Genomic DNA, 17079 nt, shown 5'->3' with positions numbered 1-17079 from the left:
CTCTCTCTCTCTCTCTCTCTCTCTCTCTCTCTCTCTCTATCTCTCTATGTCACCAGCGTAATTTGAAAAATAGCGATTTATAGATTCTTTCTAATTTCATACATACACACATTCAACATACACGAAACACGGTCATGAACCGTACGACTTTGTAAAATCACATTACGAATTAAAAGTAGATTGTTGCGAGGAAGTCGAGGGCAGGAAAAGGTTTTGCGCCAAGTTGGGTTGTCCTGGCGGTTTATTTGACAATCGGCCGATGGCAGACGCAGAAGTAGCAGGATTATAGACGTTATCCAGACCATGATACGATATGAGTGCCGACAAAGCGCTCCGAACACCAGCAGTGGCCAACTGGGACCACCTCCAGTGAGAGCTCACGGCATCGTCACCGGCATACACTGCGTGCGCATCAAAATTGCCTGGCATATGCGGTGTATCTACAGGAAAAATTATTTATCAATATCAATGCAACGTATATAATGCTGGGAGTATTAAGCGTAGTATGCGTATACCTAGAAGAGGTGGGATTAATATGGGAAGATGAGGATCCAGTTGTCCACCTGGTCGAGCATTTGCGATAAGACGAAGCTCTGCGCGTAGATCCCCCAACAACTGTACCACTTTGGAATCGCACTGTAAATTATTATAGATGTTAAGAATTAGAAAAAATATTTTATATTCTTAAAAAATATTTCCTTAATCTTTAATAAATATAAAAATTAGATATTGGTTATTGTAAACGAAGCGATTATCACAATTGAGGTACATTATTACAGAAAATTGTCTAACAAAAATCTCTTTACATAATTACCTCATTCTGGTCTGACCGCAACGCGAGAAGATCATCGACCCGAATCGGTTTTCCCTGATTCAAGGCGTCCGAGAGAACTATCAGTCTCCGGGATAGATTATCTTCTGTACACTCCAATTGATCTCCCTTCAGATTCGACTGCGATTTAATGGGTGAAGTATTAAAATAGTACGATGGCGTAGACACTATGTACGGCCCGCTTTGATTAAACAAATTATCTTCACCATAATGAGCTTCTGCACCAAGTCTGCTCGGGTATGAGTTATAGCCTGCTTCCATCTTTAGTCGTTTAGAAGACCTGTAATAAAGTTACAGGCCATGCATGAAGATTTGATAAATACGACTTAAATAAAATAGAAACGAGTATACATAATGAATGAAATTGATTCATTTGCAATTTATACGAAATTCATTTATAATTGAGTGATTAATGATATTTTCTTAATTTCCAATCATTTAGATATTTATATACAACTTGTTAACAAAAAAATTATGAACATTATATTTAACTCGTCATTAATAAAATATTGTTGTATTTAGTTTAAAGAATAATGAAAGAATAATGGAAGATCATGCAACTAGCAAGCCATACAAACGTGTCTTAAAGCAAGCTCAATTACAGATGCACTAAAATTACATATATACATGCGCATACATACGTATTAATATATAAAGATATAAGTGAAAAATTGTATTTATTGTTTATTTATGTAACAATCTTGTAGAACAATGAAGAATAGCAAGATATTTCCTCTTCATTACGAGTTAATGCATCGGTGTACATACATATAATATCCTATATAAAACAATATTGTACAGCGGTTGTTATCGCTATACACTTCATTCAATTATCATTTGGTTAGCTCAAGCGAATGGGTTATATGATTCACATACTTGATAAATATGAGTAAAAAATTGGACACACTGAATGTAAACACGTATTAAGATTTGAAACTTTCATTACCTATTATATATTCTTACAAGTGTTACAAAAATTGTCCATTTATAATTCAGCCACAATTATATTATCTCCTGAAACATAATTTTTTCCTATTAGATATTGTGCCAATTATTTTGTTTATAATTTATCTAAAGTCATATATGTCACTTTTTACATATTCCACAATACAAAGTGGTATAGGCACGTGATAATTATATTAACGTCATGTCTACATGAGACAATAATTACTATACATATATGTATACATATCTGAATAACTCAAATATATATATTTTTCTATATGCAGTATACATTATGTATTAAAATACATATATATATATATGTATTTAAATTATATAAATTTATATATTATATATAAACCCATTTATAAATTATTCTAATTACACTTTACATTCTTACAGAGTCTCACAACATTCTAAGGCATTATCAGTATAATATTCACGAGTGATAACTGCATTTTACGTATTAATAATGGAATAATATTTATTATAACATTATGTGTGAATGAAAATATAGATGTTTATATATATATATTTTTTTTTTTACTTGAATATGTTCGTATAAACAAATTTTTGGAAGATTATTTAAAAGAGAGAAAGAGAATCTAATATTACAATTTGAATAAGATAACCATTTTTTCATACCATAAACATAATCTTTTACTACGTATTACCGATACAAATAAATCAAACAGATATACACAAATAAAATATATTAGATTTTACTTATTGTAAATTCTTGAATAAAAGTTATATGTAAAAATATGTGACATATTTTGAAACATTATATTTTTCAAAGTATTTTACATCATTATTTATAAATGTACATGTTATATATACGAACATTATTTTATTTATATTAATAGATCTTCATCTGCATTTCTTACATTGTATATTTTTGCACAGAATATATTATAATATAAAAGATCAAATGTTTCTTTTTTTTTTACTTTTTGAAATACATTATATATTTTTGGATATAAAACATGAAAATTGTCTCATTATACTGTAATCTATTGGTCCATTAAAGACGGTGCAAATTATGTAAAGATCATGATTTTATTGTTTTTCAACTCAAAAGACAAATACATATATGCTTTTCTATTTTTTTTTAACACAAGGAAGGATTTGTGTTGTTCAATTAATCTTAATATTGTCAGGTAAATATATACGTATTATATATATATATGCATACACATATATACACATGTATGTATACACACATACACACACACACACACATATAGATATATGTATATAATATATAAATAAAAGATGTGTCAGGAGGCATCATAAACTTTGGTATTTAAAACGATTTTGTTATATCGTTTTTGTATATACTTATTTTATATATATTATTACATATATATTATTTATATATATATATGTATGTATAAGATATTTTTGGTAATGAATTCCGTTTCATGCATGATGCGCATGATGTATCATTTTATCCTTCTTTAATATTCGAATAATATCGAGGATAAACTGACACATTATGTACATGCGGAACACACCCTTTACAATAAAGAAATTTGAGAATAATTTCTATTATGTAGAAAAATGCATATATATATATATATATATGAGAATGTGCAGTATATGTACATATATATTTAATAGTATATCATAAATACATATAAATTATGTTGTTAAAAAAAAATCTATTGAAATTTTTAATATTAATTAGTATTTAATATAATAAACATTTTAATTTTCATTCTATACTATTCTCATATTTATACTATTGGTATTGTGCTTGATTTACTATCAAAAACATGATTCAAACAATTATATACTAAAGAAATGAAACATTTAATTTACCTGCCTTTATTTCTAAAAATAAATAACGAAAAAAAATTATACGTGTCAAAATATTTGTGGAATAAGTAAAAACAGTAACATATATTTTATGATTATTTTACATATATTGAATCAGTGAACGCTGGTAAATAAGTATTTTCCATGATAATTATCGAATGCTGCTTTTTGAAGAGATACTAATACACATAATGTGTATATATACATATATGTAACCATAAAATAAAAAAAATACTAGAACCTAAAAAATTTTAATAATAATGTTTTGATAGCGTTAAAGATTCATTCACTGCTCATAAAAATATTTTAAGCGAATGTCTAAGTACGCTTAAGTATATTGCAGCATTCGAATATTATTTTACAATATTATTTTGCATGACATTATTATGTTCGAAAACATCCGAAGACTGAATTCCATCATAAAAATAGTCAGTTAACGTAACGCACATGCAAAAAAACAAATAATGTAAATACTAAATAAATACACAATGATTCGCCATTCGTATATTACGAGAAACTCATCAAAACTATCTATAGTACGAATCACTAAATTGTAATACGGAGGATGGCTAGAGGATGATTAAAGCATAAATGTACGCCAAAAATGTGAATGTTTGAATAAATCAGATTAATTATAAATAAAATGAACAGAATTAAGGTTAACAACGATTTTAGTCTTGGTCTTCTCGTATTCATCTTCTTCAATCTTCCGATGTAGCATATCCTTTGTACCTGTATATTTTGCCTATATATTTATATTATAAAACTTTACAGCTCAGAATTCATCTATTTATACATGTTGTCGTTTTACGCTTTACTTACAGGTACCTAAACTGAAGAGTCTTTTTACGAAAAACAGCAAGGTGAAATCACTTTGACGTGACCTCTTTATATTTATTTACAATCATTATTTCTTTCAATTATAATTTTTCCATTTGTGTATGTTTAAATATAAATACAAATATATATATATATATATATATATTTATATAGAGAGATATTCTAAATCAATCTCTACAAGAATCTAAATCAGTACGCATATGCGCAAAAATTATACACAAATGTTCCTCATTTTGATACATATATTAACGTGAGCGCATGCATTATATATTTCTTTTTGGGATATACATGCTATTGTATATCGTGAATACATGTATGTTTCTCTTTCGTATATTATTGACAAAATATATACACATATCTAAATAGAAACTGAACAAACTGATAATTTAATTTTTACAATCGTCCTTAGAAACGAGTGGTAGACTGAATCACAGTGATTATTAGGACATATACTTCTTGTAGAAGTTTGTACGTTATAAGTGGCGATTATTAGGTATTCAGAGGATTATAATAATAGTTATCATAAAAATCATTTCATTATAATCTTTGTAAATGATTCAATATGAACAGTGAGACGATAATTAACCCTTTAGCTGCAAATGTTGTATATACTTTAACACATAACGAAACATATCATAAATATAATTAAAGTCGAAAATTTTGTCATAAGAGAGAAAAAGCTATAGAAGAAATTATATTCATTATAAATTTATTATATTGCCCTTTTATATTAAATCAATTAATATGAAAATAATAAAATTGAGCTATATTGGACTTTATTTCTAATTAAAAAAAAGTTACATCAAGCAGCCAAAGAGTTAAATAATATAATATATCTCGTAATGGTAAAATATATTATCGCCGAGGCATGTAGCGTATGCCCTGAAAAATACATATGTTAAGTATTCTCATACAGTCTATCAAATCAATCGTTTAAAAGTAAACAATCTCTGTAGAGCGAAGCCACGAACAGAGAAGGATGTTTCGTGCTTCTATTTTCCATTGTTCTGCATTATTGGCATCGTCGTGTTCGAACGACTGTGAACGAAACTAAAATTAACTCGTTGATTCATTAAGTTTAGAGGAAGAAAGGTCGACATGCAAACGAGAATCAGAAGGAACACATAGAAATACTACTACATTTTCTTTTCGATGTCACTTCTCACTTTCAAGAAATTTTCGTTACTTGAACAATACATTTTGCTAAAGAAAATAAATGCCAAACACAACTGTCGTACACAGCCATCTAAGTGTCTAAGCAAATTAGTTTTCAATTGGCATTAAAACGTACATCTTAGCAACCCGTAAATTATATTTCTTTACGGCTTCTTTACTCACCCCCCGACATCTGACAGATCATCCTTGTTGGGACCTCCTTTATTCGGGAAGGGAAGCAGAGGCAATTTTGTTGTAGCACTCTCTTGCTGTTCCCGTAACAAACGCTTTCGCTTTTTACTCCAGAGTTCATGACAATCTTGCCAAGTTGGAAGTTGTGGCGCTGGCATCCTGATATATTATGTGAAAGTGTAATACATTTTATAAGATTTGAACGAAGAAACATACATATTCCAATACACACGACGAAAAAGATAACATACTGTTCAGGCTGAACGTTTTTCAACCAAGCACTTTTAAGCGCATCAGCTGCCGTTATCCGCTTCTCAGGATCCAATTCTAACATTTTATCCAGGAGATCCAAGGCTGCTCCTGGCATAAAGGCGAAATCCTCTCTGAGACGTCTCCTATGCTGCTTTTTTGGCTTAAGTGTATGCCAATGTGGTAATTTTATCACAGAAGGCCATACAGCAGGAGTGGGCGTCCCACAAACTCTTGAAATCATCTCTAATTGCATCATATCTACATTAGCCTAATAAAAAATGATCCTTGTTAATAAAAATTTATCCTTGTTGTTAATAAATAAATTAATATGTTTTTTGCTTGAGAAATGATTATTACCTGAAATAAAGGTTTTTTAGAAAATAATTCTCCCAAGATACATCCGCAACTCCAGACATCAATTGCGGGTCCATAACGCTCTTCTCCCAGTAAAAGTTCGGGGGGTCTATACCACAAAGTGATCACCTTATTAGTGTACGGTCTCTGTCTATCCTCGGCATTATAAAGTCGTGCCAATCCAAAGTCAGCTAGTTTCACTTCTCCCCTATTGAAATTATACATTACATTATACTGAGTAATTGCACAAAACAAATTACTCAATAAATAACGCATATGTACTTGTTGTTCATCAATATATTTGAGCATTTGATATCCCGGTGAAGAAAATTTTTGCTGTGACAATAATTCAAGCCATCCAACAATTGCTTCATAATACTAGCATTATTCATTTCGTTGAAATCCACCATGCCAGATTCTAACAGGCCCATCAAATCATGATCCATATATTCAAAAACTAAGTAAAAGGAACCTTTATCCTAAAGCATAGAAGATGACATAATTAATTGATTTTATAAAAATTAGAGATCGTAAAATTATTACACTCCTTGACAATTGAACATGTTTGTCAGTATCTTAAATCAATGAGAAATATAGCGTAGAAAATAATGAAATTAGCATATTAATTCTATACTTAATATACGAGTATAATAGCAAGTTTGTTCTCTTTTTCTTTTTATATATGATAGTGATATCTCACTATGATACTATATCACATTACTCTACATAATACTCGAATTACTCTATATATTCAATTAATAAAGCACCGACAAATATATTGTAATATAGAATGCTGCTACAGATTGCATATAGCTATGACTAAAAAAGTACCTTTCGGAAGTCTAATGCATCTTGTTTGTCAGTAACAATTTCTCTAAGGTTAACAATGTTCTTATGATTGAGTTGTCGTAGGATTTTTATTTCTCTGACCGCCGTGATAGGAAAGCCTTCCTTCTCATTTTCAAGTCGAACTTTTTTCAACGCTACCATTACACTGGATCGTTTATCTCGTGCTTTGTACACTTGTCCATATGTACCCTCTCCAATCTGAGCAATAAACTCGAATACGTCGACGCATCGTTCACCCCAATCTTTGCCACCGGAAGCCGACATGGGAGCATGACAATTTCGCGATCCTCTGCGTTTCAGTATTTTCGGTCTTTTCAATTTTGGCTTCGGTGCCATTCGTTCGACTTTTAAACGCGGCGGCGTTGCGTTTGGATCGTCCTCGCCGCTCAAGTCTTCCGATCCAGGTACAACTAGTTCAAGTGATAAGATAATGATAATATATGAGTTAAAATGTCGTTAGCAAACAATAATGATAAAGTTTATTCGAAAATTCACCTGGTGGCATTGGCAGGTCCTTGATACCCTTTTTTTGCATTGGTTTCGTTGATGCCAAGAACTTCAACTGCGCTTTGCTGGGAGGACTCGGAGAACGGCTCGGTGGGGAATCTATGCTTTCCAAATCATTCTGATTAATACCAGGTGGCAAAGGCAATCTCTTTAAGCTTTTGGTCGTGAACGTTACTATAGGAGGCTTGGGAGGATCCACAGATTTAAGTGGTACAAGATTATTGGGTGGATTAAATTTTGACATAATTGTATTGGGCGCTGGAACGGGAATAGGTGGAATGGGTGGCGGTGGGACAGACATGTTGGGCAGAATCGGTGTCGACGGGATTGGCGGCACCGACATGGGCATAGGAGCAGGCACTTGCCCGCCAACCAAGACTGTTGATGCAGGTTCGGCAGATTGCGGCAATGGTGGTGGCGGCGGTGGTGGTGGTGGTTGCACTGCAGGAGCGGGAGCCGGAAAATTTGGGCTGTGTGACACGACGATCGGACAATTGTTGGGCATCACTGATGATGGATTAGGCGAAGTATGTACAACTGCATGAGAAGCAAGCGGATTGATCGCAGCAGATATCGGATTAGGTAATGGTACATTAGGTGGTTGACCAGTTGGTGGCAATGGCGGCGTTTTGCACACTATAGTGCTGTCGTCGCTCGTCGGAACAGGAATATCGGTTACATCGACCACGCTATCGCCAGCCTTCGTGTGCTGCTCCTTGTGATTTATAGATCTGTCTTTATTGTCAGTGGAAGCTTTATTCTCGGAGGACGCGTTGCCGCCATCGCCGTCCTTCTCGTCGGAGCCCTCTATGATTTGCACTTCATCTTGATTCCCGACCTTTTCTTTTGCAGCCTGCAACTTCTTAAATGCCAATTCTCTCATATTTCGGTCCTTAACGAGTTCTGCAAACAGACTAGTCTCGCTAATTTTCGCTTGTACTCGAAGATTTCGGGCGGTGATGCTAGATGGGCTTCTAGCTCGGGATCTATGAGGAGAAGGAGAAGGTATTCTAGGACGTGGGCTCTTTGATTTGAGTTTCCTCGAAGCCTTGCAGGACTTGCTGGGTGAGCGAGATCTCTTTGGGGTGCGACTTCTTCTGGGACGCGAACGTGATCTCGAGCGAGACAATTTCCGCCATCTTCCTGGACTGCGCGATCGTGATCGAGACAAAGGTAAATGTAATCTAAAATTGAAGAAATTATATGTGTATGCGTGACGTGATAAATTTATTTACTGCAACGTTACGTTTCAATACAATAAAAAAAAGTAACTTTCGAAAATGTACCTGCTCCCAGTAGGACTCCTAGTCGATCTCGATTTCCGTTTGTCCCTCCTATCCTTATCATGAAGCCGATGGCTACGTCGATCGGATTCGTCTCGTCTTCTACGTTTAGGGGAGATAATTCCACTATCCGCTCGTCGTCTGTGGCTACTTCCGGGACTCGGGCTAAACTCTCGTCGTCTGACGGTAGCTGGGCTTGGGCTATGCCTAAGTCTATGGAGTACCGGAGTAGGACTAAAGTCTCTTCTTCGTGGCGGTGGACTGTGATCCCTTCGTCTTGACGGTGGACTCGGGCTATGCGGCTTCCTACGATTTATAACGATGTGTCCAGGGCTAACACTGGCCCGGCGTGTTATGTGGATACTGGGACTAAGTTTCTGCCGATCAGGACTGCTGTGCTTTGGCACGGCAACTAGTCCTTTATTCAAATTTTCCGGCGTCGTGGCGCATGGAGGCATTAAAGGTGTATGCGGAGATTCTATCTGCCGCGTCAATAAAAGAGACGGTGGTGTCACGTTGCGAGATTGCCTCGACAATTCCAATTCCACGTCGTCACTAGGACATCTCTGTTCGCGCGGTGTAGCCGGTGAAATAGGTGACATGTTGTCCTTGAGTGGCAATGGTGGTGATTCGGACCAATTAACAGAAGCGATAATTGATTGTTTTTCACGACTTGGACTTGAACCAATTTCCTCAGCAATACCGTGATGCGGGCTTAAGCTATGAGAATGTCTCTTAGATTTCCTCTTCTTCTTTTTCCCTGAATTTGACGAAGGGCTCAGACTTCTTTTCTTCTTCTTCTCACGTTTATGCTTCTTTTCTTTTCGTCGAGCGTATCGCCTTGATTCTTCTTCGTACTCTGGTGTCGCACCATGCATCGTCGTCGATTGTTGTTGCTCATTCGACAAGGAATATCGCATATCGGAATGTCGATGCTGAACCGATGGTGTTGGAGATATGCTGATAGGCGACGCTCCAAGAGCACGAATTGGGCTATTGCCATAATATCGCCTTTGAAGAAATGACGAATCAGGTACTTCTCCGTCCGTGTAACTGTTGGCACGACTATCTTCCGATTGTATCTCTCCCGCTTCAGGCTCTGAAAGATCTTCGCTACTTACGTCGGAATACTCGACCAATGGTTTTACAACAGATGAAGCTACAGTTGGAATTGTCTCTAATGACTTATCTCGTGAACGTTTCTTCTTTTTTTTTCCAGAACTCTTACTTTTGCCATGTCTCCTGTGTCGCTTGTCAATACCATCAAAGCTGTGGCGATTCACGTCGCTGCTCGTACTGCCTCTTCTTCGTGAACGAAATCTCCCATTACGTTCTGCCCGTTCAATTTCACGAGTGCTAGGCATGTCACCTCCTATATAAATAAAGCAAATATTTCAATAAAATTATATACATATACACATATATATATACATACACACACACACACACATATATATATATATATATATATACAGACACATAATATATTAATTATAAAAGAATGTTTTTATTGTACACTGACCTAAAGGTAAAAATAAAAAATTTCATAGGAAAATAAACAGTAGAGTCCTGTTTACATATTTATTATATTTTAGACTGTATTCTTTAAACACACACATACACATACACATAATAATTATTAATATATTTATAAGAGATTTCTACTGTTTTGATAAAATAATACAAATATGTATATATATATATATATACACACATTCGTTTCATTTTTTCGTAAAAAAAATTGATATGTGTAATATGTTGTACCCTCTTTGAACATATAGAGGTAATTTCACATTGGGATGTATTGTCATCAGCCATCGCTGAGAGCAGTAGGGAAAATATCAACAGGAATGAGCGTGAGGTTCTCCTTCCTGGCTTACTCTGACATCAACGGAAATGATCGGAAATAACAGAAATAACGCTATTGCTTGAACGTGCCTCGACAGTGTCTCGGCACTCTTGGTCTCGAGACCGATCGTCATGGATATGACACTCACGCGCGATCACAATCCACACATATGTGCACACGCATTCACGCATGCAGGCAGGCAGGTACACACGCACGCACGCACACATTAACGGTGCGAACGTATATAGCGAAGAAACGACGCGTTTACCTTGCGAGCAGGACGATCGCGTTATGCTAATAAGCCGCGTCGCACTCGCTCGGATTTTCAGCCGGACGCGAATTAACAATGAGCGTAATAGAGACAGTGAAGTACGCGAAACCACGAGTATCACGAACGAACTGGTACGGCCGCCATTACTCTTACATGGCACGGACTCGCCCAGTTTCTTTTTCCGAGCGAAAGTTGCTGACGATCTATGAGGAAAATCAGGGAAACGACGCGATAACGGGGATCACAATCGTACTTACGTGCGATGTATGTCCTGCAACGTCGCGGGAAGCCTCGATGTTGTTCGCATCAGGGCCGAAACCAATGACGAAAGGTCGATGAGAATGCGTAATGGTTACGTCGTTTTCCTCTTCGCGCAAACAAGTTCCAGCACGTAATTCGCGGACGACCGATGTCCCCGGCCAGAAATGAATCTCTGTCGTGATCGTACAGAGTTCAGGCGATCATATTTTTATGGTTCTATCGGCCGATCGCATCATGTCTCATGTGTTTTCTTTGGATTGGATTCTAGCTCGCTCATAAAGGCCTAGCTCGACCGAATGCCGTGGAAGCCATTAACCATTAGCACGTCGTTTCTGCGTGACGTAACGTCTTCGCGACGTCGGTGTCGCCGCGTAGTGGCGCCAGAAAGAACACCAGAAGATTACTGAGAAGAGATGCTAGAAATCTAGAAAAATTTCACATTACCTGCGATTAGAGTTCCGTATATAAAAGAAATCCGACATCGAACATCAGACCTCCATTAAAGTTTGGTGATTTGGATCCCCATCTCCACATAACGATACATAACGATTGAACAACAAATTACAGAATACAGGGACAGTTCAGAAAGCCGAAACAAGCGATTATTGAGTGGCTGCGAGTTCTGATTGGCTGCCTTTTTTCTACTTTATGCTTTTCTGCCTAGGTTTGAATCCACCTTTAGAATATAAAATATTCTATTGTGCATAATGGCGGCAGACTAAAACTAGAATCAAGTGCTTGCTCCAAAGTTAATGAAATGCACTGAATGCATTAGCGCTTCTCTAATAAGAATTAGGACACCTGTCTCACGCGCGTGCGCGTCCGCCATTAAGGGGAACATGATTATAAGATAGAGTAAGAAAACAACAAGCTATTTTAGTAGGTAAATATATACGTATTTATTCCCTGAATATGGCGGAATCAATAAAAAATTATTACTCGATGTCCTAAAAACCGTGACACAGATTTTTGCATAACGCATAACATAAAGTGAATAAGCGAATCAACCAATCCAAATCTTTTCTTTCCTCCCATTTCACGGAAAAGGAGAATTTCTATTGGATGATTTTCTTATGCACTATGCATTATGTATTATGCATGAGCCTGAGCTCCCTATTTAATGGCCATTCAACAATAAGCCATTAGTCATAATTTTTCTTTGTTATTCGCCCAATGTTAAACAAGGATAGTACACAATAGGGATCCTCTAGTAAGGGATAAGACGACGCGTGTGCAAGCTGCGGATTGGTCGCCGCCATTCGACAAACACTCCCGTGCTTCGAAAAGTTTTTTTGTATGTCTTTATATTCCATGATGTCGTTTGAGCCCAAAAATTTATGAAACAAATGTATAAAAGTATTATATATTTAAAAAAAGAGATTAATACTGATCTTGTGACAATTCGTAATTTATGAAATTATTTGAAGTCAAATTCATACGAAACTCGATGTCTAACTCAGAAACTGAACTAAATTTTGTTTATTGGCTTGATACGTTTTAGAACATCAATTATACGAACGTGCTCCTAACGATAAAAATAGCAGTAGAAACGGAAATTATAATAATTTGAATATAGTATATTTTTTCTTCTTACATTAGGGCTCTAGCCTGTGCTACATCTCTTACCATATATGTTTGTGGTACGTACGGTTGATTATTCAATTGCCACGAACATATGGGACTTACAGTTTTAATGCCGGTTCCGAACGGCGGATTTTTCGAGAGATATTTCTGTAGGTAAAAATACTCTTGGGAGATTGCCAGCTTCTTCCGAAAGGAGACACGAACGTAAATATTTTGGTTCCTATTGGGATCGAACCCGGCTCGAATTTCTGGCATGATAGACCAGTGCGCTGTCTACCATGCCATACTCGCGTTCATAATATATATTTAAACCTTGATTTGTATGTATTTATTTTGAATGTAGTTATTATTAATTAATTATTATTATAATTCAACAAATAATAATATTACTACTATTATTTGTTGAAATTTAATCGAATCTGAAACAAAAAATCCTAAAGTTTACGTCCTTATAACCTCTATAATGGTGACATGTAAACGTATATTTACGTATATTTATTTTTGGGAGGAAAGAAAAGATTTGGATTGGTTGATTCGCTTATTCACTATATGTTATGCGTTATGCAAAAATCTGTGTCACAGTTTTTAGGACATCGAGTAATAATTTTTTATTGGTTCCGCCATATTCAGGGAATGAAAGCGATAATAAGACATGACTAAAATAGCTTGTTGTTTTCTCACTCTATCTTATAATCATGTTCCCCTTAATGGCGGACGCGCACGCGCTTGAGACAGGTGTCCTAATTCTTATTAGAGAAGCGCTAATGCATTCAGTGCATTTCATTAACTTTGGAGCAAGCACTTGATTCTAGTTTTAGTCTGCCGCCATTATGCACAATAGAATATTTTATATTCTAAAGGTGGATTCAAACCTAGGCAGAAAAGTATAAAGTAGAAAAAAGGCAGCCAATCAGAACTCGCAGCCACTCAATAATCGCTTGTTTCGGCTTTCTGAACTGTCCCTGTATTCTGTAATTTGTTGTTCAATCGTTATGTATCGTTATGTGGAGATGGGGATCCAAATCACCAAACTTTAATGGAGGTCTGATGTTCGATGTCGGATTTCTTTTATATACGAGACTCTAATCGCAGGTAATGTGAAATTTTTCTAGATTTCTAGCATCTCTTCCCAGTAATCTTCTGGCGTTTTTTCTGGCGCCACTACGCGGCGCCACTACGCGGCGACACCGACGTCGCGAAGACATTACGTCACGCAGAAACGACGTGCTAATGGTTAATGGCTTCCACGGCATTCGGTCGAGCTAGGCCTTTATGAGCGAGCCAGAATTCAATTAGTTCCTGATGCGAACAACATCGAGGCTTCCCGCGACGTTACAGGACATACATCGCACGTAAGTACGATTGTGATCCCCGTTGTCGCGTCGTTTCCCTGATTTTCCTCATAGATCGTCGGCAACTTTCGCTCGGAAAAAGAAATTGAGCGAGTCCATGCCATGTAAGAGTAATGGCGGCCGTACCAGTTCGTTCGTGATACTCGTGGTTTCGCGTACTTCACTGTCTCTATTACGCTCATTGTTAATTAGCGTCCGGCTGAAAATCCGAGCGAGTGCGACGCGGCTTATTAGCATAACGCGATCGTCCTGCTCGCAAGGTAAACGCGTCGTTCTTACGATTTCGCTATATACGTTCGCACCGTTAATGTGTGCGTGCGTGCGTGTGTACCTGCCTGCCTGCATGCGTGAATGCGTGTGCACATATGTGTGGATTGTGATCGCGCGTGAGTGTCATATCCATGACGATCGGTCTCGAGACCAAGAGTGCCGAGACACTGTCGAGGCACGTTCAAGCAATAGCGTTATTTCTGTTATTTCCGATCATTTCCGTTGATGTCAGGGTAAGCCAGGAAGGAGAACCTCACGCTCATTCCTGTTGATATTTTCCCTACTGCTCTCAGCGATGGCTGATGACAATACATCCCAATGTGAAATTACCTCTATATGTTCAAAGAGGGTACAACATATTACACATATCAATTTTTTTTACGAAAAAATGAAACGAATGTGTGTGTATATATATATATACACATATTTGTATTATTTTATCAAAACAGTAGAAATCTTATAAATATATTTATTATTATTATGTGTATGTGTATGTGTGTGTTTAAAGAATACAGTCTAAAATATAATAAATATGTAAACAGGACTCTACTGTTTATTTTTCTATGAAATTTTTTATTTTTACCTTTAGGTCAGTGTACAATAAAAACATTCTTTTATAATTAATATATTATGTGTCTGTATATATATAGATATATATATATATATGTGTGTGTATATGTATATATATATGTGTATATGTATATAATTTTATTGAAATATTTGCTTTATTTATATAGGAGGTGACATGCCTAGCACTCGTGAAATTGAACGGGCAGAACGTAATGGGAGATTTCGTTCACGAAGAAGAGGCAGTACGAGCAGCGACGTGAATCGCCACAGCTTTGATGGTATTGACAAGCGACACAGGAGACATGGCAAAAGTAAGAGTTCTGGAAAAAAAAAGAAGAAACGTTCACGAGATAAGTCATTAGAGACAATTCCAACTGTAGCTTCATCTGTTGTAAAACCATTGGTCGAGTATTCCGACGTAAGTAGCGAAGATCTTTCAGAGCCTGAAGCGGGAGAGATACAATCGGAAGATAGTCGTGCCAACAGTTACACGGACGGAGAAGTACCTGATTCGTCATTTCTTCAAAGGCGATATTATGGCAATAGCCCAATTCGTGCTCTTGGAGCGTCGCCTATCAGCATATCTCCAACACCATCGGTTCAGCATCGACATTCCGATATGCGATATTCCTTGTCGAATGAGCAACAACAATCGACGACGATGCATGGTGCGACACCAGAGTACGAAGAAGAATCAAGGCGATACGCTCGACGAAAAGAAAAGAAGCATAAACGTGAGAAGAAGAAGAAAAGAAGTCTGAGCCCTTCGTCAAATTCAGGGAAAAAGAAGAAGAGGAAATCTAAGAGACATTCTCATAGCTTAAGCCCGCATCACGGTATTGCTGAGGAAATTGGTTCAAGTCCAAGTCGTGAAAAACAATCAATTATCGCTTCTGTTAATTGGTCCGAATCACCACCATTGCCACTCAAGGACAACATGTCACCTATTTCACCGGCTACACCGCGCGAACAGAGATGTCCTAGTGACGACGTGGAATTGGAATTGTCGAGGCAATCTCGCAACGTGACACCGACGTCGAGAAGACGTTACGTCACGCAGAAACGACGTGCTAATGGTTAGTGGCTTCCACGGCATTCGGTCGAGCTAGGCCTTTATGAGCGAGCCAGAATCCAATTAGTTCCTGATGCGAACAACATCGAGGGTTCCCGCGACATTGCAGGACATACATCGCACGTAAGTACGATTGTGATCCCCGTTGTCGCGTCGTTTCCCTGATTTTCCTCATAGATCGTCGGCAACTTTCGCTCGGAAAAAGAAATTGAGCGAGTCCATGCCATGTAAGAGTAATGGCGGCCGTACCAGTTCGTTCGTGATACTCGTGGTTTCGCGTACTTCACTGTCTCTATTACGCTCATTGTTAATTAGCGTCCGGCTGAAAATCCGAGCGAGTGCGACGCGGCTTATTAGCATAACGCGATCGTCCTGCTCGCAAGGTAAACGCGTCGTTCTTACGATTTCGCTATATACGTTCGCACCGTTAATGTGTGCGTGCGTGCGTGTGTACCTGCCTGCCTGCATGCGTGAATGCGTGTGCACATATGTGTGGATTGTGATCGCGCGTGAGTGTCATATCCATGACGATCGGTCTCGAGACCAAGAGTGCCGAGACACTGTCGAGGCACGTTCAAGCAATAGCGTTATTTCTGTTATTTCCGATCATTTCCGTTGATGTCAGGGTAAGCCAGGAAGGAGAACCTCACGCTCATTCCTGTTGATATTTTCCCCAATACAGCAATGTGAAATTACCTCTATATGTTCAAAGAGGGTACAACATATTACACATATCAATTTTTTTTACGAAAAAATGAAACGAATGTGTGTATATATATATATATATATATGTACACATATTTGTATTGTCTCTCCTTTGTGA

General features: G+C 36.9%; 2 protein-coding genes across 5 annotated transcripts; one reads left to right on the top strand and one right to left on the bottom strand.

Annotated features, from left to right (window-relative positions):
* Nucleotides 1-8: 8 nt before the first annotated feature.
* Nucleotides 9-11820, bottom strand: LOC108748734 (cyclin-dependent kinase 12-like). Of its 3 annotated transcripts, XM_018487034.1 has the most exons (11): nucleotides 11405-11820; nucleotides 9031-10399; nucleotides 7733-8928; nucleotides 7220-7647; nucleotides 6671-6867; nucleotides 6392-6596; nucleotides 6034-6302; nucleotides 5774-5941; nucleotides 815-1112; nucleotides 516-636; nucleotides 9-440 (listed from the first exon to the last, which is right to left on the bottom strand). In XM_018487034.1, the coding sequence occupies exons 2-11, from the start codon at nucleotides 10389-10391 to the stop codon at nucleotides 163-165; spliced, it is 4521 nt and encodes a 1506-aa protein (XP_018342536.1). In that variant the 5' UTR covers nucleotides 10392-10399; nucleotides 11405-11820; the 3' UTR covers nucleotides 9-162. The 3 variants fall into 3 exon arrangements, 2 of the variants coding, with proteins under 2 accessions (XP_018342536.1, XP_018342537.1); XR_001939320.1 differs by lacking the exons at nucleotides 9-440; nucleotides 516-636 and adding an exon at nucleotides 1779-1846 and having other exon boundaries at nucleotides 1094-1112; XM_018487035.1 differs by lacking the exons at nucleotides 9-440; nucleotides 516-636; nucleotides 815-1112 and adding an exon at nucleotides 5249-5473.
* Nucleotides 11821-14237: 2417 nt separating this feature from the next.
* Nucleotides 14238-16496, top strand: LOC108748635 (cyclin-dependent kinase 12-like). 2 transcript variants are annotated; one of them, XM_018486891.1, is made up of 2 exons: nucleotides 14238-14344; nucleotides 15352-16496. In XM_018486891.1, the coding sequence occupies exon 2, from the start codon at nucleotides 15360-15362 to the stop codon at nucleotides 16263-16265; it is 906 nt and encodes a 301-aa protein (XP_018342393.1). In that variant the 5' UTR covers nucleotides 14238-14344; nucleotides 15352-15359; the 3' UTR covers nucleotides 16266-16496. The 2 variants fall into 2 exon arrangements, with proteins under 2 accessions (XP_018342393.1, XP_018342394.1); XM_018486892.1 differs by lacking the exon at nucleotides 14238-14344 and adding an exon at nucleotides 14468-14847.
* The last annotated feature ends 583 nt before the right edge of the window (nucleotides 16497-17079 follow it).

Source organism: Trachymyrmex septentrionalis, unplaced genomic scaffold (genome assembly GCF_001594115.1).
Source record: "Trachymyrmex septentrionalis isolate Tsep2-gDNA-1 unplaced genomic scaffold, Tsep1.0 scaffold24, whole genome shotgun sequence".
NCBI lineage: Eukaryota > Metazoa > Arthropoda > Insecta > Hymenoptera > Formicidae > Trachymyrmex > Trachymyrmex septentrionalis.
Note: the sequence above shows the minus strand (reverse complement) of the source record. Positions and strands in the feature narration are given on the sequence as shown.